At 39.4% G+C, this 26397-nt stretch overlaps 1 protein-coding gene across 3 annotated transcripts; it reads right to left on the reverse strand.

The window, feature by feature from the left end:
• Positions 1-9336: 9336 nt before the first annotated feature.
• LOC136007291 (glycerol-3-phosphate acyltransferase 3-like) lies at positions 9337-25963 on the reverse strand. 3 transcript variants are annotated; one of them, XM_065665204.1, is made up of 13 exons: positions 25665-25963; positions 19343-19369; positions 18867-18939; positions 17283-17553; positions 16070-16144; positions 15303-15392; positions 14281-14374; positions 13882-13997; positions 12499-12554; positions 12061-12146; positions 11167-11295; positions 10254-10333; positions 9337-9792 (listed from the first exon to the last, which is right to left on the reverse strand). In XM_065665204.1, exons 1-13 carry the CDS (start codon positions 25818-25820, stop codon positions 9690-9692), a joined length of 1356 nt encoding a protein of 451 aa, XP_065521276.1. In that variant the 5' UTR covers positions 25821-25963; the 3' UTR covers positions 9337-9689. The 3 variants fall into 3 exon arrangements, with proteins under 3 accessions (XP_065521276.1, XP_065521277.1, XP_065521278.1); XM_065665205.1 differs by lacking the exon at positions 19343-19369; XM_065665206.1 differs by lacking the exons at positions 18867-18939; positions 19343-19369; positions 25665-25963 and adding an exon at positions 18654-18685.
• Between the last annotated feature and the right edge of the window lie 434 nt (positions 25964-26397).

Consider the following 26397-nt stretch of genomic DNA (forward strand, 5'->3'; position numbering starts at 1 on the left):
CAGGAAGTAAAAGAGAAAAGGAAAATTGTAGAAAGCTCCTGGATTTAGGAATAGAAAAGTAGGTAAGGGCAGTTTAAAAAGCAAAAAGGGGCGAGGTCTGCATTTCAGCCAGTGGCAGACCTGGTCCATCTGTGCTGTGTTTGGTGCCTTGAGCTGGGAAGAGGGACTCGCTTGGAGACGAGGACTGAGTGTACCTTACCGGGTATTAGGCACACACCGAGAGAAATGAAACTGTGAAACAGCTAAAGGAGGGATTATCTGCCCAGGCCTGTACACGGCAGTCGTGTAGCACTTGATGTGACACAAAAAGTGGTGGTAGCAGAGAGAGGCTGAAGATGGCAGCCTTGCCGAAGCATCCTGTCGGGAAGGTGGAACGTTATCCCCCAGGAAAAAGGCGTTAACCTAGTGACCGCATGCATCCTTCATAGGGGTTTTCTAAAAAGGGGACATTTGATTTCCCTGTCCGTACTTGAGAGGTCAGAAATATATCTAAGAACCAAGTGCTTAGAATCCAAGGGAAAACCTGAACTAGACTCCAAGGACTTAAGAACTATTTCTAGGGCAGTCATGTGGAGAGGCCCTTGCATTCTGGCTCCTATTTTTGGCTCTGGCACTGTGTCATCTTGGACAAGCCTTCTCTGCTCTCGGGCTCTCACCTCTCCTCCCACTATCTGCCTCATCTAGTTAGATAATTTCTCTGAGGCAGAGATAGGATAACCCCTGATGAAGCCTCTGAGCACAACAACCACAGAAACAACCTTCCAGCCAGCTCTCACACTGCCAACTGGCAGTTCAGTGTTTTCATCCCTCTAACTGTTTAGTTATGATCATGCTCCAAAGGCCCAGTTAGGACTAAAGGCAGCACCCTCTTTGCCATACACATAGTAATGTCTACACCAAAGAGCTGTACTACAGTGGTTTTCAAACATTACAAGGGTGTGTGGATCCAAGTCAATTATGAGTGTCCAAAGTCTGGAATAGAAACAAATCAAAAAAACATTACTTTCCAAACTGTGTGTTATTCACAAGGCATACACCCTTATGGATTATTTTAAATTTGTATTTTGTCTGTTGCTTCACAAGCAGGAAGTGACACTTCATGAGTTTTCATTTGAGGTGCAAATAGCAGAGGCCAAAGGCTTGTTTGGTTTGTTTGGTTTTATTTGGCATAAAGGAGCAGAGGTCTCTAGCCAATGGACAGATGTAGCGCACATAGCAACAGTGGATGCTGTTTTGCTGCTGAGGAAAACAATACAGTAACATGCTATACGGATTTAATCTCCATTATGTTTCAGTATCTTCATCTAAAATTGACACCTGAAGGAAGAATTACAATACAGATAATCCTGGCAAGGCAAAGCTTTTTGTGTTTGCTGACAAAATCTTGAAAACTAAAAATAATTTGTTTGACTTAGTCCACTTACTTGTTAACCTCTGCTTTAGTAAAATGTAGAAAAGTCTTGACTCAGCATGGTGGCACGTTGTATGTCAAAACTGGTGGCATATGGCAAATTCCTGAGTCTCAGAAGGCTGAAATCCACTAGTGTCCATGAAGCATCAAAGAAAAAATCTGAACGTCTCATAACATTTATCACATGGAATTAAGACATTGCTTTTCTGCTGCAATAGCCTGGCTAGTGGACCTACTGCCCCTGTCCACAAGATGCATAAACAAATAGTAGTAAATGAGCAGTCCCTAGCAACATTTGTGTTTAGAGTAGAAGGTGATTGCTTTGATCTCTGCTGGCATTATACACCAGTGGGGAAAAAACACTGGCAAAAAGGTATTTTAACAGGAGGCAGCCATTCTGTATAAGCTCAACAGAAGCAGGACAGAGGCAAGACTTACATGTAAAGAGAAACTCTTGCCTTATTGCATCCATGTTTCCCCTTCACAGTTGCATGAATAATTCACAAAGCCATTAATGCTAAATAGGAAAAAAATCAATTCTGTTCTTGAGTTCCTTGAAGAACTATCTTCTCTGTCTGGGACCGCAGGGAGAAAACATGTCTGCTAACCTGACAGCTTCCTCCTAGTGACAGACCTGCAGGCAAAGTCCTATTGTGAACATGCTAAAGTTCATCCTTTGCACCTGTGTTGCCCTCCTATCAAAGAGTAGCTGGTTGTTAACTGCAAAAAACTGTTGGCTGACTTAAAAAATAACAACCAAAGAGCTTGCTTTCTTTGCCAAGTGGCCTTTGTCTTCTAAAAAGATGTAACTCTCATAAACCACTGATGACCTATCTACTGATAAATTGGCTTTGAATTAATTTCATCATTACATTTTGTTTGTTTGTGCTGTAGCCTGTGAGAACATACAATTTCTCTGTCAAACTTTTACCAGTGAGCCTGTTTTCCTAAGAGAGGAGAACGTTTTTCTTTCAAGCACTAGGACCATACTTTCAGCACAGGTAAGACAACATGATTTCACTGAAGACAGAAAAAATGCTAGATCTAACTATTTTCCATGCTTCCATTTTTTGAAGGCCTATTTTCTGTACAAAGGCTACAGGTAGTCATGCTTTCTAGTGGAGTATTCTCCAGTAAAACAGGTAAGCCATGAGAAAGAAACATCCCATGAGAATATATCAGAATTTATAAACTTGGAAGAAAACATTTTCATATATCCTTATTTTCAATTTATTTCACAAAGTACAGTGCATGCAAAAAAAGCTTCAGTTAAAATTATATGCTACAAGTTTATCTAAGCCACATGCTTCAAATGGATCAAAAAGGTTTGGTTCGTTTTTTAACTTCATGCAAAGTTATCAAGATTCTTAAGTTTTGTTCTATGAACACTAGTAATACTATATTTTTCTGTCTCTTGTAAGAATGCATTTACATTTATTGCCTTAATATGCACAGCTATATAATGTAATGCGTGATTTTAACAGAGGTTTGGAATGAATCAAAGACTGAGAAAAGGCATGTGTGAAATTCTTATCAGTCTTACCACACTGCTTTTCTGAATGATTTATTTTTATGTTCCTTTGACTGCACTTATGTTATCCTGCTTACTTATCAGAGACTACCAAGTTTTGGCAGTATGGAGCACTGCAAACCTGGTCTCCAAGATGAGGGAAATCTTGTTGAACTGACTTGGAAAGAGAGCCTGGACAGGGTCACCTCATGTGGCAGTCACTCTCCCTTTGCTAAGTTAGTGCACACATTATTGGCTTGTAGTAGATCAGATCTAATAAAAAACAGCTTTTCATTTGTCTCCTGTCACTGGAGCCAGGCAGCTTCAGCATATAAAACAGTTTCATCTTATGTAAATATCTGTATTTTATTGGAAATAAATAGGGTCAGGGTAGTTAGCCTAGTACTCCCTTTTATCTTCTGCTGTTGAGGAATGGCAGGTAGCCAGCAAACCACTCGGGGGAATTCTGCACTCTCTCATCTGTCTTCTGGCTGCAGGTAGGTCATGCTTTCTCTCTACCACTGCATTTGCTATAACTCCTGTAAAAACTGATACCCTTTATACAAGCAGTCAGATGGTTTCAGCTTCACTTTGTATCTAGGAACCTAAGTGGAATTTCATCTTCTGCTGTCATGGACCTCTAGTTGTTACTACACTGAAAATAAGTACAGGGAGCCTGACTTCCACAGACCCTTTAAGCCTAACAGCGTGGATTGACAGAGCTGCAGCCTTGTGGGCTCTATCTAGGAAGGACAAGGACTCATAAGCACTGTGCACTTCATAAACACAGCAACCAGCCATGCCCCACCTCAAAAAAATTAACTTCCATGATTTAGAAATCTACCTTTCTAGGAGTTCAACAATACAGCTACAATTAAAACCCTATTAAAAGACCTGAGCTTACTTTCTCCTTACAATGAGAGGGGAAATGTGAACATGCATGAAGGACATTAATGGAAACAAGCGGAAACAAACAGTATTCTAGCTAAAACAGCTAGCAGGAAATACACTGCAGTGGAGACAGCTGCAGGCCTTAGAGACTAAACAAATGCCCCACACAGCCTTGGGTGTCTTAGAGGTGCCTGTGCTGGGGTGACTCGGTGAGAGATGGAGTCTGTACTCCTGAAGTAGGGAGAGGAAAAAGAATGGTCTAATGCAATGGTCATATGAACAAACCCCAGGAGCAAATGTTTTTCAGGTGTTCAGCATCCAGCACTTTTCATTTGGATACCCTAAACACAGGGTTTGTGGTCATTTGGCCTCCCATCTACAGCAGGATTTTATTGTTTGAAACATAACATCTGAGACTCCTCATTAGTCTTGGAAACAGGACCTTGAGACCTTTCCAGCAAGCAATACACTTGCACATTTTAAAGTGAGACGTCTCGGTGCTTGTTGCTACAAGCTACCAAATACACTGAAATCTGTATGACACAGTAAGTGCATACTGAAATTGGTTCTGTAGTGGTAGAGGAGCGTCAGAAGGCAATTTAGCAATGGTTTTCCCTTCATGACCTTAAAAGATGCTTAAAAGCATCTCACTCAACTCAACAAATTGCCTAGAAATTAGAAAACTTCACCACTGTTAATGTGGGAGGGGTTTGAGTATCTGAGCAGATCTTTGCATCAAGCACAGGAGGAGAGGCAGACAGCATCTTCAGGGCAAAAATGCTACAGTAAACCCAGCAGACATGAGAATGTGCATCATTAATACAAGGAGCACACCATAAGGATGGCACCGTACTGCACACCACAACCAGGCCTGGCAGGCTGGCGTTCCACTGCGCTTGGAGAGGAGAAACAGTGAAGAAAATTAAAAAAAAAAAAAAAAGTGTATGTCTTACTCCAGATCTTTATTATCTGTGTATTGATTGAAGCTTCCCATATAACAAAATTACCACTTAAAATGATACTGTACTTTTCTGTTCATGGCAGTACTTTAAGGAAGGACAAAACATGCTGAATGTACAGTAAATTAACTTACCTTTTAATATTGTCTTTTTTTTCTTCTTAAGTGATATTAAAGCCTGTACTTCCCCAAAGGGCATTAAGTAAGGTTCTATTTCACCTGGCAGCGTTAGCCAAGCATGCAGCGCTGCCACCTCCTGGTCCACAGCAAGAGCCACTCGTCCCTGTTTGACGTCCGAAGCAGACTGTGCAGTGTAATGCCTGCATTTGATGCACCCTTCAGATGCCTGTGTCACAAGTACAATGCAAAGGGTGAGGGTGCAACGTGCAAAGAGTAACTTAAAACTGTGTAAAACAGCATCTGGAGAGAAATCAGCCTCAAATCGAACATAAATGTACATTTTATATAGATACCTGTCCTTATAATACCTTGTAGGTGTATTTTATAAAATGGTAATAAAAAAACATGACAAACAGAGTGGTTATTTGAAGTATAATATACGGTTTATTTTATTGAATGTGTATACATACTTATATCGTACGTAAAGTTATAGATTATACGAGTAAAGAAAACTGCCCATAGCCATATCTGATGACCATTTTTTTTGGTTTAAATCGATTATATCATTGCTAAACACAGTATATAATGTATGAACAAATGAATGCTTATGATGTAGTTACAAAGTAAGCTGTTTAATAGATGTCTGTATAAACTTGGAAGATAGTATTTAATAGTTATGCCATATAACAAGAAATATACCTTTCTAAATTACTTAATAACCTATTTCTTAAAATCCTGATATGGAAGGATGCAGTATTTTCCCCAATATTACTCTATTTAATATCCACTGTGTAGATATTGTATGTCTTTCACCACATGCATCTTTTGTAAAGTCAAATACAAATATCAGGGGATATCAACTGATGTCAATAATCTGCAATTGCACACAAACCATGACTACTGATTAGTAAAGCAATTACCATATTAAAAGAGTTCAACAGGGCTCAACATACTGTAAAATTAAAAATCAGTCAATACCACAACCATTACATAGAACATCATTGATTGGATGTACTAAATGCTAGCCTTGATGACAATTGATCACAATGAACCCTGCTCACAAAGGAGTCTGGTACACTAATTGAGGAGCCAGTGTTAAATAGAATAATAAATATAGGAGGAGGAGAAAGGGAAAGGAGAGATGTTAAGATCCTTCCCATCTGTACAGCAACAATAAAACAGCAATGAGCCAGGAAGGCCTCTTTCTCTACTGTATGTCCACTAATTTCTAAGCCTACTTTTCCAAAATCCAATGAACCTGCGAATGCCTCACAGACCATCTCCACAATCTGCACCACAGCTGGGAAAAATGTTCAAAAGAGCCTGAGCAATGGGTATTTCACCTCAGCACAAACATTGCCCAAAGCAAATCCTGCAGAGAGGCTGAAAAACCTGGAGGTCCCACCTGTAATGCATCTGTGACCTATCTCCATTGGCTTACTTGAAATCAGGCCTCAAACTGCACACATAACCAAAACATGTTCCATAGAGTGCCTTGAGGTTAAAAACAAACAGCAGATGAAGAGCTGCCCAGGCTGCTTTTCTTGCTTTTGTTCCAGGCAGGCTGCACAAGGAAGAATTTGCATAAAATGCTGGGTTGTGGAATTCAGCACTAACTGCTCACTGTTCTTACCAGAGTTTAAGGAAATCTGTGTGGGTAGAATACAAGTTCAGAACATCTGCCTCATTATCCTGAAAACATGTTTTCTTCTGACAGTGTCCCCAGCGCCTGGTCAGGAACAGTGTCAAGGTACTGAAGAAACTCATGAGAGCAAATGAAGCGCCATACTGCCCTCAGGAACATCCCAGGCTTGCTGGCTCTACTGAATTTTAAAATACAAATAAAAGGTCAGAGATCAGATCCCTACCTGATTTTGAAGCAACTGAAGGACAGAAGCATTTCTGATTTAGATTTGTTATAGGGAAGAGGCAGCCCGGGGAAACTGCACAGAACACAGGCTGCCAAAACTTGGAACAAGCACATGCTTTGCTGGTGGTACACCATGACTGATAATCAAAGATCCTGTGTTTGGGATATACCGAGTTATTTCTATGTTTTCATGTTTTCCTGGAAATGTAAGAGAAATGAAAAATTAATTCCTCGGGATCAGGCATCTCTGCAAGGGAGAAATCGCTAACCGCTAACTAGATGCCACTAGATGGCATGCTGCTCACATTTCTCGTCCTGCATGGATGCAGAATTATTGAAACACATCTTAAAACAACAGCGAGTCAAGAAAAAGAGGGGTCTCCTAATAACGTAAAGCAGGTCAGCAGAAATTTGAGAGAGAAGAGCATTTCAGACATTCCCAAAGATAAGACATAGCTGTAGAAAAAGACATTTGGAGTCAAAGGAATTAAGGACTCCAGCAACAGTTAACGTCACTTAGATGATTCATATGTAGGTATCAGAAAGCAGCACCAAATTACAAAGCAAGGCTGTGCTTTACAGTGTAGGTCTCCCCTACACTGATTAGCCATATCAGAAGGCCCTCATATTTTATTTGGATAAGAGTCAAAAGTGCAAGGTCCATTGGGTAAGGATCTGAAAGGAAGACATGTTAAGTGGTAAACAGTAGAGGAAGTTTGTCCTCTTGAAGAAGACAGAGCCACAGGCTTCTCTAAGATGGTGATGCAACTTGTGTGTGTAGCTTGCACAGCTAGAAAATGAATAAATAAATAAATAAGCCAAAAAAGCATTACTTACACTGACAGGTTGGGATTTTTTTAAGTTTGGGCTTGGTTTTTTGAGCTCCTGATCCACTGAAATATTAATTTTCTTCCATCCAAGCCTATCACTTGGCACAAATTATCCAGAAATAATTACAACAGAGGATAACAGAGGTCAGGTCACAGGTTTTCTTTAATTTGTGTAATGCATACAAACAGACACAGTAAGGAATACAGCAAAATAAGAAGACACAGTATAAAAGATGCGTTTTGCTATGACATTGTCCTTGGCTGCAACTAGTTTATCCCAATGTCACACACACAGGCATCAGGGACGCTGTTATGCTGTTTGTCAGTGGGACCCTGGAAAGTCTGCGTGAAAATCAGTGCAGGGGGAGGGACAAGAGAAAACTGGGATCTGCCAGAAGTTGTAGTATTACAGAAACCTTTTTTGGGTGAAATACAGTTGACCCTTTCAGGACATTTGGCATGCACAGAATCTCTTCCACCATGGTTTCCTAGGCAAGACAACCTGCCTGGATGGTACCACACAGCTGATAAGCCACATAACATTTGTCAAATGGGAAATACAAGAGATGTCTCTTGCTGAGTCAGCAACTATGGCAAAATCGCTTTCCTTAAGTGAACCTTGCTCATTATAATGTTGTTGTAATAGCAACACACACCCCCACCCCAAAAGTTACCCGCCTCCAAGGTACAACCACCCCTCTCTGAGCATACACTTTATATGTTTCATTGGCTGTATCTTTAAAAGTGAGAGAATTTTACACCAATCAATAATAAAAGAATGGATGACTACATTCACTCAAGCTCCACCTGAAAGTGAAGTGTAGAAGTATAGAAGAGGGGAGAAGCTGGAGAAGACTCCATTGTAACCTCTGGGATCAGTTGAAGGGCTTAACCTGTCTTCTCCCCCACAGGGACACCTCTTAGGCAAGAACCTTATATTATCCATGCTGAATGACTAACTCACGCTAACTAGTGCTATAGTCTGGTTGTGTATCACTTCAAGCTTGTTTTTGCAGACAGTATCTTATCACCAGCAATCTCTGAACCTTATCTTGTGTTTTATATAAATCTCCAGCTGAAGTCCCTTTTGTATGAGTCTCCAGAGACTTGAATAATTGTAATATTGTAAATAAAGGATTTAACTGGGGGATGCTGTCAGTGCAGGTCTCTGAACAGGTTGGTCAAATCACGCTCCAGTTTGGTGGGCTGTAAAGTGGGGTCCCCATAATGAGATACTGGATGGGCTGGTCAGACACAAGAGTCCCAACTTTCTTAGGAAACTGTCAGGCTGGTCAAATGTAAAGGGTTTGAGGACAACCCCCTTCCAATGTGACAGTAAAACTGATTGGCATGCGGGACAAATTTAGACATGGAGGTGCAAGCACTACACAATCCTTTTAGACATAAGCCGTTGACTAGGATTGAATCCAGATGCACCCAGCCCCTCTAGTATCTGAGGATCAGCTGGAAAGCAAGGGGGTACTTCTTGAATCTCTTGTGTGGGAGGGTCTCCCTAACACATCTTGTCCACTGTTGTAGGCAACCACCAGTTCCACAACAGCTTCCATCCCTGTGACGTGGAGGGTGAAGTCAGTGACTCCCTCTTTCCCTTTGACATCCAACACTTCAACTTGCAATTTGGAAAATGTATTTTGGTGAACTGCTTAATATCCTAATATCTTCTCAAATCAGGAGAGCTGCCTCTACAGCACAACACTGACTGTAGCTCCCAGGAAAACACCAATCCAGGTACGAAGGTGTTTTATTACAAGTTCAGAAGTTACTATTTAAGCCTTCAGTGTAATGCAAAGACTTTAAAAAGGTGGCTTAATGAATCTCATAATTTATTCCAGATTCTTCTCATTCAACATCAGTGAGAATTTTACTAGTATACTGTAAATCTTCCTACTTACATAAATGATATCTTTGTTTAATACAAAATATTAGCTCTTTATGGTTTCCCTGCTGTGTCATTTGCAAAGTATCTCACAGGGACAGAAAGAGAACGTGTCAGGTTTAGTGTAAAAAATAGCCCATTTTCTGGTAGAGATTAAGTAATTTGAGAAATGAGGTAAAATAAATACCATTTAACAAACATTTCAATTTCCCACAGATCCGTTTTCTATTACCAACTGGCAGTATTTTTTCTGTTGCTCTTCCTTGAAAGACTCTTTGACCTTTTTCCTTTTCAGTCCCCCATCCCTGAAAGATATAGAAAAGAAACAGCCTTGAGCTCACTTCAGGGTGAAAAAGGCAGAAAAACATTACACAATTTAGACTACATAGTCAAAGCAGTTTTCACCCCAAATGTTGTCTTTTGCAATACAATGCTAAATTATTTGTACTGTAAAGATGTACACAACATAAGCAATGCCTTGTCTTTAACCTCGTATTTAACAAGTACATAATTTCTTTATACCAAATACTACCTGCTGGCTACATTCACTTGTCAGATCCATTTCTCTTTTTATACTTTATTGTTCTATTTATCCTAGTGGAATTGTTCAAGGAATAAAGTAGTATTTTCTGACTCAAAGCCAGGAAGGATGATGGACTACAGTGCAAGCAAAGCAAATTTGGAAGAATTTTTAAAGGATTCCAAGCTAACATTTCAGAACACCTAAACATGCTTTAAACCCAACCTCAAAGGTGTTGCTTCTTACCAAGGAAGAACAGACATTCCTGCCCGAGCAGCAATGACAGCCTTGACTCTGTTGGCAAAATGAACAGCATCTTCTTCTTCCTGACAAAGAATGAATTACTTGCTTTGCAACTGAAACATTGTGTCTTACTTACAGAGATACTTCTTGTTAGACAGCAGGCACTTTGGTTCATGCCAGGCCCTCAAGCCAAATGTGACCTGCGGGGCAGTTCCAGATGGTCCTAGGGAAAACTGCCTGGTTTGCTACCATTTGATGCCAAAAAGAACTAAGTGGAAGGCTCTGCTTTTTCTGGGACAATCTCAAACAGCACACAGCATGAGGTCATAGGTCTGGCCAGAACTGGAGATACATCTGCTCACAGTACTTCAGTTGTGGTGTAAAGCTGCTGGCAAAAGATAAGCTGGGTATACTACAGGGCTGAGAAACAACGAAGTAAAAAGAAGCTGTGCAGACAGAGGTAGTGTGGGGACATGTGGCAAAAGCACCCCAATATGGAGTGAGGAGAAGGCCTGAATCTATGTATTACTTGTGGAGTAAAAAAGGGAGGTCTGTGCCAGGCTGAGGGGCAGGACTCCTGCAGCATAAAACCACATTTTAACATCTCTTTTAGTCTCTGCAATCAGAGGAAAGCAAGGCAGCTGCACCCAAGTAAAGATGCTGTTTGGAAGCAATAGGGAGCATGATGCAGAAATGTCTGAATACCTGCAAGAGTAATTTTTACTTGAAGATAACTAACCCAAATAAATCTGTGCTCACTTAATTTTCAGACCACAGTGTTTCTTTCTGGCCTTTATCCATTAAGCTGTCAATAAAGACTTGCAAACATAATGCTAACACACCATGTGTAGTTATGCAGACTTCCTCCCAGACAACATTTTACAAGCATTCTCAAAGCACATGACAGCATAAGTACCTCTTTGATCATCGGTGGCAGGTACCACACATTACAGACAATAGCCCAGCTGGTAAGCATATTAAAAATATAGGTCATCATGGAATGCTTTGTGCTGTTCCAGAATGCATCTCCAAAGCGGGGGTCATACTGAAAATCAAGAAGAATAAGCAAAAGGGCATGATCTGCTACCTTAGTTTAAATCACATAAGCTGCCTTATTTTTTTTTTTTTTGGCCACGAAGTCACAGTTCAACTTGTTAAATTAGGGGCAAACTGCACCTCCAAAAAGCAGCAGTAAATTCAGAGTAAAGCTCCACATTTCAGTATTCATTACAAGTTTTTTAAATTGACCTCCACAAGCAGTACAGACCACAAACTGTGACAGACACATTGAAAAACATCTCAACAAAACGGATCTATTAAAAAATGTAAAGACTTCTTATCTACAGATATGCTGAATACAAAGGTTTCCGTGGTAATGCTCATGCCAGTTTTAACAATTTCCATGAGAAATGCAACATTACAGTTGCAGAAAAAAGCAACTAACGTATCTAGAGCTAGGTTTACTTGGAAAACCCTGAAGTGCCAAGAAAAGCACCTTCATCCCCAAAGCACACAAGAGCAAGAAGCCCTAGGACAGAAAGAACAGGCTGAGCTGAACATGCAGCACAGCAATTGCAACTCTGCTTCTCAGGTTGCTCCTAACCAGCTGTAAAGATACTCAGATATTTTCCATACTGCACTGAACTTCAAGACACTGCTCAAATGAAAAGAGTCTGTTTTCTCAGGGCTTATTCAGTACCTTATTCACACAGAACAACCCCTTTTTAAGGTTTACACATGAACAGCTTCTCTGACATGAGAAGCTTCTGCAAATAGTCCTGCCATGTTTGGAAAACTGCAGATACGTTACCTTGATTGCTACTGGATGGATGGTTCCTCCTACCTCAAAGCTTCCCTTCTTAAACATCATTACTGATGTGTTGTTTATGCAAGTACCTGGCCAGAATTAAAACAGATTAAGAGTTGAATCCACTCAAAGAATAGTATCAGCAAATGAATCCTAAAAGCTGTCCTCACGGAGACTTAAGTTGCTAGAGGAGAAATAAGATTTAGATCTGAAACATAATCCCAGGGCCTGTTCTCTCTTCCATACTATACACTAAAGAAAATAGACTGCCAAAAAGCAGTTGTAAAGTAATAGAATCTGACTTCTAATATCTCACAAGAGCTAATTAATTCTACAGACTAAAACCAACCAAACACCTCACTTATAAAGACTGAGTATAATAAACTGCACTCAGTGGCAAAAAGTGAGAAAAGCAATAAAATCAATATAGTTGTTTCCTACCTTCTGGGAAAATTAAAATGGGTAATTTGGCCTTATTTGCAATATGTTCTCTAATTCTGTGGAGAGAAAATAAAATTTCAGTGCATGCTTCATATTTGTATTTGGCCAAGAACCTAAACACCCATTACCTCTTACTTAGGACAAGAAAAGCCTTGCCCAATTGCCCTTTGCTACCCTAGCCTCAGCCGGGATATATGTTAGTTTCAAGTCTATCTCAAGGTTCTCTCTTGCTAATTGCAAAAGTAGGTTTTTTTTACAAAACTACCATTTTAACCCAGTTATCATGAAGCCAGAGAATGGTGGTATACTTGAATCATGTAAAAAAATCACTTCCTTGTCTTTGACAGGTTTCAGCTATGAACGCAGTCAAGTTCTTCTTTGGACTGACATATATGCCATATTTCAAGTCTTCATGTCTTCTAGGTTCATAACATCAGTTTTATATGTATCTAATGATTCTCTACACATAGTGGAAATATGCCACTATTTTCCCATATTTGCTGCATCACTTAAAAGCAAATGTATTACCACTAAGCAGGTTACTGACATACAAAATCTGCCATTTTCCTGTCTTTCCTCCTATGACTCAAGAGCATGCAGTTCCCCTCCAGTCTGCATTAAAGATCAAAACCAAAACATCAGATATCAAAAAGAAAAAAAAGCATGGGGGGACCCTCTCCATTTTTCTAAGGACAAACTGTCACAGGCATTTACTTAACATTAGCTGCATTGCACTCTACTTCATGAAGATTTAGGATGACTAAGAACAGTCTCTGTGAGCACCTGAGAATGTAAGAACTGCCATGTTGTCAATCCTGTGCATGACCTTAAAGTCCAACATGCTGTCTCTGCCAAGAATCAATATTTCAGGCCTGGATAGCAGTATAGGCACTAAACAAACAGACTACATTTTTCCAGGGTGGTCTTCCAGCTTCCAGCAGCTAGATAGTAGCACCAGCCTCCTGGGTTCTGTTTGGTTTGGGGTTTTTTTTGCTACAGTCAGCCTCCTTTTACCCTTTATTCACAGGAGATAAAACCATCTTCAGTGTTTATAGCTGATGAAAAATGTAGCATGACCTGGGAAGCAGGTGTACTGACAAAATGCCCATTTCTGTCCTGACATTCCTCAATCCTGCCTGTGGCAGACAAGGCAACTGTGGCAATGTGGAAATTCCCAGAGGTTACGGGGCAAACAATCAGAAGTTCAGTAGATGATTGCTACACCCTGCACCTTCATTGATGGCGCAGTTCCAAACCTTACACTGATGACAACATACAGCTGCCCACCAAAGGGAGATGCGGGATGAAAACAGCGAACTCAGGCTTGGACCTCACCATTAAGAGACCTGACAGGACAATTAAGCAAACACCTCACCACCTTACTTTTTCCTCACCAGATGACGGTCTTTCATTTCTGAGCGTTCAAACAAAACGTGCTGAGTGGCTTGCATGCAAGATTTTTGAATAAGTCCCAAAACCCCTCCATGTGTCTGACCAACCTGCAAGCCCAAAAGGAACTGGTTACTATGCATAACTACTACACATAAATGATAAAATTCTGAACACAAATGCATCAGTTTCTAAGCTCATTCACAAATTATATCAATCTTCTTGCTCAAAAGTGTTCATGCACTTGCCTGTGTCTATTATTTTGCAGCCCAGAATGAGAGTTTGAATGCTATCAAATCCTATTCTTTCCACCAGTAGGTTTATCCTCTTACCCAGCACTACATCTAAGGGCATACCAACATTACCAATATTTACCAACTCTCTTGTTCATACCAGGGAATAGCATCCATCACTGGCCAGGATTAGAACATCTAATGGAGATGTGTGGTTGGCTACACAGATGCCACCCTCCTGTGGTCGGTTTTCTCTGCAGTGACAACCAAAAAAGTAATTACTTACTGTTTATTCTGCAGACTACAGGCTACACCCATTAGGTCACCCATCCAGTGAGTGTACATCCACAACTGAGACTCTCACTGACAAAAGTATTTCATGCGTACAGCCTATCTGCAGATCCATAGGAAGTAGAAGGACACAAAACACTTTAAAATACTAAACATTAGTATAATACATATTAAAACTTCTGGCAGTTCATTACAGCAGATAAATCATTTTTCCTTGTACTTTCAATGGTCTTTTCATATTTCAGTAGGTTTGGTATTTCACCAAAACCAGTTTCCTTTTAGCTGAGGATATGAGACTTCATTTGTATAGGCATTTTAGCTGCATAAACTAACATTCAGAGGCATATATCAAAGAATAGTTGGACACTAAAACTCTAAAAGCAAAGACACTAGAGCACGTTTTCTCTTGTTTTCTAAAGCATAAACAAAAAATATTTCAGAAGCCCCCACGACGTAAAGCTCCATCACTAAGCAAGCAAGATATTACAAAAACTTCCTGAAATACCATCCATAACTTACTTTAGGAGAAGCATGAAGAACTAGTTACCAAAAAAAATCGTCTGATAGGACAGCTGAATATTTATGGTTATGTTCTTGCATGTGATTATAACACATGGATGGCAAGCATTGAGAAAAATGTCTAAGTGTATATTTAATTGAGAACATAGTACTCCTTCACCTTCACATACTCTGTCAACACACAACAGAAAACACAGTAGTGCATGCAAACATCTTGACAGAGTCTTGATGATCCAAATAGCTTCTTGGATCAAGTTGTACCATCAGAGTATCTGTGCAGTAATGGAATAAAAATCCCACTCTGCAACTTGAGACATTGAGTACTCTAAGAAATCAATACCCACCCAACAAGAGGAGGGTGGCACCACTCACCTGTTGTGGAAATGAACAAGGCCACTCAGGCATCGGACACCTAATGTGGCACATATCATCTGAACCTGGTTGGCCAGCCATTGTTTAACTCTGAAAGAAATGAAATGAACATACATTTCCACATCTATGTAGTCATTCACAGAACAACATAATGTAAACTCCTCAAATTATTCCCAGTAGCTGTGATTGCAAAGACCATACTAAGATTCATTACACTAACAATGCCATGCAGGAGAAGCTTATCAGGTATCAAAGATATTCTTGTTCCAGTCTTCTACTGTAATCTATTCTAAGTGCACAAGATTCGAAGCAGAGAAGATAATAGTCAGGAGTTTGTTTCATAAATTTTCTTTGGAAATAACCACTATTGACTCATTCATTAACATTAATATAATAGAAAAATATTTAGCTGATGAATTACATTTGCATTTTTTGCACTGACAGGACATAATCTCATAGGACTAATACAGAATTGCTCAGGACAGATGATTTACTTGCCCTATTATGACTCAAGTAGAGCATACTTTATTTTCCACTCTAAGACATGCTTCCAGCAGTATCTATCTGGCTTCCATTGCCTGTCCACTTTCAGATGCCATTGCCATACTCTCTCTGGTAGTGCTCTATGAGTTTAGAGTAGAGAAAAAGTCACCCCATGATAGTCCACATTAATCCTCTGGACTCAAGCAGATTTATATTTCAACACAGTAATCAAAATCTTTAAAGCAATAAAAAAGGAGTGGAAAGAGCCCTCAGAAAATGCCTACCTCCCATTAGGAAACTGTCCTACTACTGTGGTGGCTGATATTAGCAAGAGGATGGTGAAAACAGCCAAGCAGATTCTACAAAGGAAAATAATCTTAATTAAATGCCAAGAAGCAAAATTGGAAGAGCAAGCAAGAAAATATTTTCTTTAGCCCTTTGATCCATTTCACAATGCTTCCCTCTGTCACTAGTACCATCTAAATAGCAATAAAAAACAGCTAAGGCCAACAGGATAATACAAGCATGAGTTTTCCCGCAATTAATTCCCCACTGAGTACACAAAACCTCATACTGCCTGCGGTCTATCTTCCAAAAAGCACCACACCCTGATCTGAAGCTCTCACGTGGCAAAGAAGCCATTGTGTTCAAAGAGGACGGTGAATAGTGGCTGGTGTTCTTTAATGCAGATGAGATTTCTCAGTGCCAAAAGGGACGGTTCATTTCAGTTTTTTAAACCTATCCAGAAATTTCAGAACATGCTTCCACTCCAAGCAGTAAGCTACTATATAATCATGAAAATTAAATACTATTGGTTACTAATGACTGAGCAAACCCAATATTGAAGCCATTTCTACATAAATGTTGTCTTTTTAAGCTGCATATGTAAACACAAGCAGGGTATGTCCTCTGCTATGTGATTGACTGGTATGATTTAAACATTCTGTCCTCCCAAAAGAATATGAAATTTTAAAAGCACTTGCTCTTTACAAGAACACATGAATTTTTGTAACTGTTATTCTTGTAACCGTTTGGTCAATATGATAAAGGCTGGGTTTTGCTTAATAGACAATCTTAAAAGCTTGAAAATCTAATACATTCTATATGTATGGATCTCTATCCTGCCCTGTGCTCCCTGAACATTGCCTTTGTTTCACATCCCAAGTGTTCAGCATACAGAGACTGATCCTTTCAGCGGAAACATTTGTTCCTTTACATAACAAAAAGATCTCCAGATCATTTCTATACATATCAGGATTTTAAAACCAAATTGATTACTGACATCCTGAACATGAGATATGTGCATCTTCAGCACCTTTTTTTCTTTTAGGGATATTTGAGCTTTTTTTCTTTTAGGGATATTTGAGATTTGATGGCATCTTGGAAAATAAAGTCCTGCCAGATTCTTCTTTCTGCACTAGTCAATAGCATATTATTTCACATCTTTTGTAAAAAGCAACATGAAAAACAGATCCCAGCGAATTACATCTGGCTTACCGAAAAGGCATCAGGAGGCAATACCGAATTAGGATCCCAATGACCCACACAACAGTCACTTGCCAGCTGACATGGTGCAAGTTAGCATTGGTTCTGCTGAGGAGATTCCAGGACACCAGCTCCTCAGAGGAGAACCGCTGGGTGACTTCATCTTCTGCAACTGCCTCACACCCCTTCTTGAAGAAGTACATAACATCAGCAAGGTTGAAGCACCCTCCACGCTGGCCAGCAAGCTCCTCTTCCATGGAGGTTTGCTCTCTCTGGATGATCCCTGCATGAGGAAATGAGTCTTCCTTCAACACAGTGGAATGGACAGTATGGATTCCAAAGAGAGTAAAATACATGTGCTTTTTAGAAATAGCTCTCCTCCTACTCCAAGCACTATAATTTCATCATTATGTCTCATTTATGTACTGGCATTTAATTCCAGATGTTACGTCTCTAATGCCAGGCCATATAATACCCCTAAATTATTGAAGAAAGGTGAAGAGCATTCAGAGCAAGCTGCAAATAAAACCTTGGGCACAATACCTACAACATGTATGTACACACCTAGAAATGGCAACAGTGTACTGCCAAGACTGCAGAGCCCTCCTGGTGCCTTGACTCAGCTTCAGGCAGTGTTTGTATAGTTGTTGTTATTGCTGCTATTTAGTTTTACTTTTTTCCAGCTGTTGCAAACACCTTCCTCTGGTATTTTTCTCTCTTCCCCTACCCTTTTTCCTTTAGTCACTTCACTATAAAGAAACTTCTAAGTGTCTAGATTCCCCCCCCCCCCAAGTTATACATTGTGTAACATAGAAGCATTGTGTACATTTAAATTATCTTAATCAACATACTAGCCTCCATCATAAACTTTCATCCAGCTGCACTTCAGTCAAACCTTCAATGTCCAAGAAATCATCAGACCTAAATTCACTAGCTGAGAACCCAAGCAGTCTACATGACTAAACATGGCACTACAAGTAAAGGATCACTATGAGAACTTAGCCCAGTCCCCTTTGGTCAAAGAAGAAAGGAAAAGTAGTTAGGAAGAAATAAATTACTACTCTCTCAGACTTTATTCCCATGCCTAGAAAAGGATGCAGATTGTAACTATGATCTGAGGGGTGGTTAGCTCCTTTACTTCACAGACCCCACCTTTTTGCATGCTAGAAGTTACAAGAAGCATGAGAGAATCCATGCAGAGCAACATCAAAGGCAAAGAATACTCATTCCTCCTAATGTAGAGAGAGAGCGAGCCGATGGAGGCAAGTACTAAATACTCATGAGAACAAGGACAGCTTCTCAAATACTTATCAGTAACATCTTTCTATACCCACACTAGTCCGTAACACTTTTAGTCAGAAGACTTAACCATTCACCAATTACCTTGCTTATAATGTACTTAAAATCTCTTTTGTAGGTTTGTTGCTTCAGCAGTTATTTGCCCATCAAACTCCATTTTCGCCATTCCAGTTTTCTTACTTAAAAAACATCAGATGCAATTTATATTCCTGTTTACTCTTTTCTAGGTAAGATTTTAAAATAGTTTTCTTTTAACAAGATGAATAGTGCTGTGTCACCTTCATTCAGAGATCTTACCAGTGGAGATTAAATTTTCAAGTGCCATCACCTTCTGCTTTTTTACTCCCTCCTCAATCTGCAGGGTGGCCCTCTGTTCCCAAAACAAGAAAGGCAGATGTTGATGGTTTTTTCATTTCATCATTTCCAGACATTCTATAATTACCTTAGGTGAATTGTCTGAGCCTCTTTTACTGAAGCCAGTTCCTAGATTCTCAGCGCGGGCTACCCTCCATGCCTCCTTTTCATTCGTTATATAGATTACCTTTTGCCATTTTCAGGAAAAATGGTCTGGCACAAGCAGGTAAGATTTTTTCCTTGGGCCCCACAAATTACTGAGCTACCTAAGAGACTCTGTGAGGTCCTTGGGTCCAAAACTCTCTCCTCCCCAGTTAGCTTCAGGCAATAGAATGATGAGAAATGCTATCACTGACATTAGAGACATGCTGGAAAAAAATAGATTTAAAAATTAATTTTGAATAAGAAAAGAAGATTACCTCAGTTTTAGGGCATTCATGCAGTTTCTGTTAACAGAAAACAGAGGAGAGCATTTCGTATCCACAGCATTTCTGAAGTAGTAGTTTTAGTAATGAGCTTTCACCTTTCCCTGTCTTTTACCTTTCTGAGTTAAAAAAAGTTTCTCCTCCCTGTGGAGAGTAGCATAAAACTCCTCCATTAGCAAAATCAAATATACCAATATGCCTAATTTTTGAAGTTTTCATAGTTTTGAATATTTTCATCATACTTATATAGACATAAATAGCTCTCATGAGTACTAGATGTTCCTGTATTCCTGCTATTAAGGCTTCCCACCTACAATAAATAAGGACACATCTGTTTGTTTCAGGATAAACTCTTGCTAAACAGTTTATTCCCTCTTAACTGACATGTGCAGCCACCTAAGTTACCACGAAGCTTGACCTCAAATAGTCATCGCCACATTACAACATGCTGCATATGCTAATACCAACTAGTTTTTTTTGCCATAGTTAACTTTCACATGCTTTCTACCATCTCCTTCTGTAGCTATTGAAGTTTAAGTCAGTAACAAAAAGGGACACTTTATCATGGCATAAATAGGATATTACAGTTATCCTTAGCTGACTTTTTTTTTTACCTGCTATTTTAAAAGAAAAGTAAAAAAAAAGAGTAAGCAGAATAGGCAGTGATGTGGTATTTTAGGTTTCATGCAAACTATCTACTACAGCACCATAGTGAAAACAAACAAACAATACAAAAAACCCCACCAGCTAACAAACACCACAGATCTTCACCTCATCTATAGTTTCCAAATGTTCCCTAGGAAAGGCAAACCGTACACCATCTCTCAGTCTTTTGCAACACATGGACTCCCCCACAGAACTGGGGAGTCAAAAGATGTCATGAAAACAGCGGCCCACTCACTGAGATAAGAAAGAATATATGGCAGAGGAACAAGAATGTTGCAAAACAGAGTAAAGGCAGACATGAGGCAAACCTAACGTCTTTGTAATGCACTGTTGTCCCTCAACCCTTCCCCAATATCCTCTAGGAGAGTTCTATGATATGAGGGAGGAATAAAATAAAAATCATCTAGGGTTGGCAAATAAAGCCTTTTGCCTTACCCTCTGCTTTACATTCTCTTGTCTACCGCTCTTATCTTGCTCATCATGGTCCTCCTACATGATTATGCACCTGCCAGTTGGCAAGCACTGCTAGAAATGAGTTTGTTCATACTGTCTCAAACAATTTGGAATACATCAAGGAGGCTGGCTTTTGAATCCCAGGTAGAAAAGGGTGATAATCACTGACCACTGACTCACCAAATATATGCTAACTATTTCAAATGAGCAAGACAAGTCAAAACCAACACAAAATTTATAAGTTCACAAATAAAAACTCCTGCTTCATAGCACAGAAAAACTGGGACAAAAGTGGCAGTGTATAATTAAATAGTCAGCCAAGAAGAGGTCAAAGCAGATGAGAAAGAGCTTTCAACAGGTGAATGCTTACACAAAGCTTGTTTGCTTGGAAGAGAGCTGGCTGAGACAGTATGACAAAAGTCTACAAATCTAGACCAGCACAAAGCAGACACAAGGAGCAGTTAACATTTTCTCTTCTAGTACAAGAACTGGGGAGCATCATAGGAAAGTGCTGGGCAGAATATATAAGCAAGAAAAAGGTAATATCTTTCCACAAAACACAATTAAGTTATGGAGTGCATTGTCCAGGACATATTGCCAGAGATCACCTGAAATGGGAAGAGTTACATAAAAACACAGATGAAAATCATCATGGGACACAAAACTCTTTGAATCCATGAACTGGCACTGGCGGCTGAAGTAGCAAGCAGCTGGGAGGCCATTCCTGGCAATAGGACTGTACAATCATGCAGCTCTTAGGCTTTACATCAAGCAATTGAGTTGATGCCTGTCAAAGCCAGGCTGCCAGTCTGGGTCAAACTCTGCACTGACCCAGCAGAGCAGCTTCTACGCTGTCCTGCATTTGGTAGCATCTGTATGTTCAATTTGTTTATAAAAATAAGGCTTTGCGATCACCTTTGTTTTGCACAGTATTGAGACAGAGCTGTCATGCTGGTCTTTGTTGCAAAACAGTAATGAAAGGATGTTTTAAATACCTTACAAAAACACAGATGTTGCAACTAACATAGAATTTAAGTATTAAATGGAGCAACTTAATTCCTAAGTTTGCTGACCAAATGAGAACACAGGTGCTGTGCTTTTCTCCGTCCCATTTCTGAAGTGATAAGGACACAAGAAGTCCAAACATCCAATGAGTGATGCCAGCTGAAATTGTGAAGCCTTGGCAGCTTAATTCGAACAGTCCATTTGTTTGAGGCTTTCTGTAATTCAGTTCTGAACAAAATAAGGGTGCCAAATACTTCATTAAATTATTTTCTTCATAGGACATGACATGAATAACTATACAATACGGAATGTTCATTTTTTAAAATACAATTTGTTTTTTCCTCCCATTTTCCTTCTAAGTACAGTTCAGTGTGTTGTTTGGTATTCCATTTTTTCCATACTATATAATAATTCTTTTTTGCCTCTTTTCTTCTACATCCCACATTCTACTGCCTCTTCTCCCTCTTCTCACAGAAGTTTTTTCTAATCACTCATTACACTGGCATCTTTTAATCCTTTTCTTGGCTTTGTTCCATGTGTGACAAAGGCCTTGGGGCAATTACTCCATTTGAAGTCTTCCTATACAAACAGAAGGTCAGTAAAAATCACCACCTAAGATCACTTACAAGCTTTTCATCCAACAGTCCTTTCTGCCTGTGTTATTTCTCCCCTCAGGTCCCAGACTAGAACCCAGATCAAATGATCTCTGTATGATACTGCATGTATGAGAGGATGTGCAAGCTGTGTCTGTCCACAATCAGAGAGTGAAAAGCACTGACAAATCTGGCCATTCTAGTGAGGGAAATGAAACAGGTTGAGAAGGGTGCCAAACATTTGTTTGAGATGGTTGTGATGCACTGGCTAGCTCAAGATAACCATGTATTTGAAAGCACAGCAGTGAGTTTCTTCCAACTAGTTTAAGTGTCTGCAACATGTGCCCATGCTGCAGTGGGAGTTTACAGCATATTAGCTACCTCAGTGTACAAGTGAGCTACCAGCTCAAAGAAAATCCACAGTTATTAGCTGGCTGATGTCTTTCCTACACATGCATATTTCCCACAAAACAACAAGACTCCAACTGCCTACAGAAGCTCAGATCCCATGAAATTCCAGAAGATTCTGGGCACATGGGGCTACAGCTGTTTAACATGTGCATTTGACGCTCCACAGGACTGTGAGATCATGGTGTAGATTTAATCCTAGCAAACATATTTTCTTTTGCAGCTGCAGTGCTAAAGGGCTGGAATCATGTCCCTAGCACGGTTTTGCTAATAGTGTCATTTCCACCAAACCTCATTATGGACAAGCAAATACAAACCTTAAAGAAAACACATTATTTCACAATAAAAGCTTACAATCATATAGGAAAGAATAACGCTATAAGAAAACAAACTAAATTCTTTGTTATCATTTCCAGAAATACATAATGGATAAAGGGTAATAATAGTAATTATGAGCTAGCAATTATGAAATTGAGACATTACTGTCTTGGAGAACTTCTACTGTCATACCATCCATATGACCTGAAAAATAAGCCCCCCAAAAGCCACAACATGAAAAAAAAAACCCACAAACACAAAAATCTCACAAAACCTAAACCCCCACAAATAAAAACAATCACCCCCCAGTTTTCCAAACCTTAGGTCTTGCTTTTCTAAAAAAACTTGGTTTGCTCTTAAAAAATCCCACAACAAACCAAAACCAAACCAACCAACCAACCAAAACAAAACAACAAAAAGAAGTATCTATATTCCTCAATGGAACCTTAAACTCATCAAGTTCCAACCCCCCTGCCATGGGCAAGGACACCTCACACTAGACCATGTCACCCAAGGCTCTGTCCAACCTGGCCTTGAACACTGCCAGGGATGGAGCATTCACAACTTCCTTGGGCAACCCATTCCAGTGCCTCACCACCCAAATGGTAAAGAACTTCTTCCTTACATCCAACCTGAACTTCCCCTGTTTAGGTTTAAACCTATTACTCCTTGTTCTATTGCTACAAAATTGCTATACATAGATTACCCAATGTCTGTTCCAGTCACTGTTCACACTGCTAAAACACTTCGGTGAAGTCAGGAAATCAAAATTACTTATCATATGCCACCATTACTCATTGCTTAGTAATACATCTGCAAACTTGGACTTTATCCTAAAACACCTGGAGCTCCTAGCAAATTCCAAAAGGGCTACAGCTATGCTTTCCCTGAAAACACAGCTTTGAAAAAAAATATCTTTTGATTTTAAAAATCCTTGATTTCAGCCTCTACTCTCATATTTTTCAAATTGACAAAACATGAGGAAAATAAAACATGTCTTCCCTCTGCCTCCTATTTTGCATAGTCATTTACAGCTTTAAGAAGCAAATAAAAAGTGTAAGGTAAGAACTTTGGTACTAATTTTTTTAGTCTACATAATAGACTAAAATAACTGCAATGAAATGGAGAATCTGACATAGTGCTCAAGGCTGTATTATCGGTGGAACATCAAACAGTTGTTTGGTACTTCCTAGAGCACTGATATTCCTGCAGTATAGTAAGTAGTGTGCTAAAACATGACCAAGCATCTGCCATAGCATTTTGAGCTAGCTGTCCAGTAAGGCATCTTATTTCACCATTTAGGCTAATGACAGGAACCAAAGATGGTCTTTGTGCATTACCTCATTAGCAAGATCTCAGGTGACTACGCAATAACTTAATTACTTCTTTTTTTGATAAATTAATCCTCCACAGTGTGAACACAAAGTCCTCATGCTCATACCTTGTTAGAAAAACTGTAGAAAGAAAAACATTTAACATGCTTTTCCAAAGAGAAGCACCTGCCTATATAAAGTGGGTCTCAAGTCCTTCAGAGCTGGAAAATGCACAGGAGGAACAAAAATACAGGAATTATTTTCATGCCTGCCAACTGCAGCAGCAAAGCTGTCCAGCAGCACCTCAGGTTTGTGTTTGACATGAGAGTGCCTGATGAAATCAATTCTAAATGCCAGAAGCCTCTTAATCAGGGCACCAACAAGAATGTAATTCGCGTAACACTTGCTGATCTAAAACACAAAAGAAGTATTACATATAAAAGCCAATATTACACATAGCCACTGCAGGGACTCATTTCCCATTGATATCAGTATCAGAAAAAACAAGTAACCCCACAAGTTAGCTGTCAGGTACACTATGCTAAATGGCGTTCATACAGCCGAAGACAGTCCCTGCCCAAGAGCTCTTAATCAGTATTGAGAGAATGAGAGAGAGAGAGAAGAATTATAAGAATTGGTAAGGTAAGACAATAATATTAAATATATCACATTGTTACAGACATGCTGTACTGCACAAATAGATGGCTCTAACAGCTTAATAATAGTGACAATACTAGTAATAAGTTTTCTGCCACAAACAGAAAGTATATTCACAAAAAGAAGGTTTATGCCAAAAAGACAATCTACAGGAAAACGGAAATACATCACTGTTCAATATGATGAATTCACAGCACCTACTTTTGGCCACTGGTGGATATGAAAAGTCAGACTTGAAAAATTACATGTAGTTCTGGCTTATTAAAAGCTCCAAAACACTTTTATTGGTATCAGCAGAATCAGGATCTTAGCCATGACCTATTCATCTCTAGAAAAATTACAGTTTTAGAAGGCTGCATTGATTCCTCAAGTATCACACAGCAGCACTTGTGACTGCTGGATGCCTCAGATTTTAACTGGAAAAAGTAAACACACAAAGTTAGTATTCTTGAATACAACAGTATTCATTAATACCATGTCATTAAAATAACCCCCAAACCCACTGAAACTTATCTACATCTAAAATACATGTTCTTATTACCAATTCTCATAAACTTAATACATCTTTTTATTTATATTTGACTTGTCATGAAGTATTCTAACCAGCTTTATCTAGAAACAATAGAATATGGAATCTCTACTTGACCCAAGCAGACTTCAAACCAGTACATGTTATAACCTGGTGCATAACGAAAAGTACTTGTTCTAACCTGGTGCATAACTAGATTAAAGACACCATTCAAAGAACCATCCTGTAAGTTAAAGCTGCAAACAAAACATCCAAGTTAATGGAATTCTTTCTGCTGACTTTTATGGCATCAATGTCAAATGTACAGATTTTTATTTTTTATTAAACACGTCCTGAGGCAAACATACAACTTTTAAACCCAATTCTCAACTTACCTCAAACATTGTTATTAGAATTTTCACATAGAAATGAGCAATCCCCAGTGACACTCGAAATACTGAAGGCAACAAAACCAACGCCACAAACAAAATTGTCCAGATAAACAAAATCTTGCCCTCTGCAAGACCATAGCCCTCTGTATTTTCTTCCATGTTTGCCCCTTCAAAATGCCAACCTGCTGCCTTCCTGACAATATGAGATCATCTGTAGTGGAGAATCCAGAAAGCTCCAAGAGACAAATAAAACTTGAACATTCTAAGAGCCCAAGCTATCTCTAGGAGAAGGCTGCTGCCCTCTGAAGCCTGACACCACAGAAGCTCTCAATCACAATGTAATTTCTAAACCCTGTCCCGCCCTAACTCCACCCACTTTTTAATTGATAAGCATTTACTCATCAGATATAATACATGGGAGAAGAAAGAAAAACCATGGTAAGTAATATTATATGCTAAGTAATAAGATACTGCCAATAAAGTAACCTGTCAATGTGTCAACTAGCTTTCACAAGGTGTCTTTCCAGTGAATTACAATACAGAATTAAGTAGGTGTTGCTTTCAGACTGCCTAAAATCTTCTCTTCTAAAACTCATTCAATATACATGAAACACTTCTCAAACTGACATTTGCTCAAATCAGTGACTTATTTAGTCAGACTTTCTACTTCATGGCAAAATAGCTGCCTCATTTTGGTATTTGACCAAAGGAACCAAACTGAAGCTTGAGGTGCAAG

Source organism: Lathamus discolor, chromosome 1 (assembly GCF_037157495.1).
Source record: "Lathamus discolor isolate bLatDis1 chromosome 1, bLatDis1.hap1, whole genome shotgun sequence".
In the NCBI taxonomy this organism is placed as follows: Eukaryota; Metazoa; Chordata; class Aves; order Psittaciformes; family Psittacidae; genus Lathamus; species Lathamus discolor.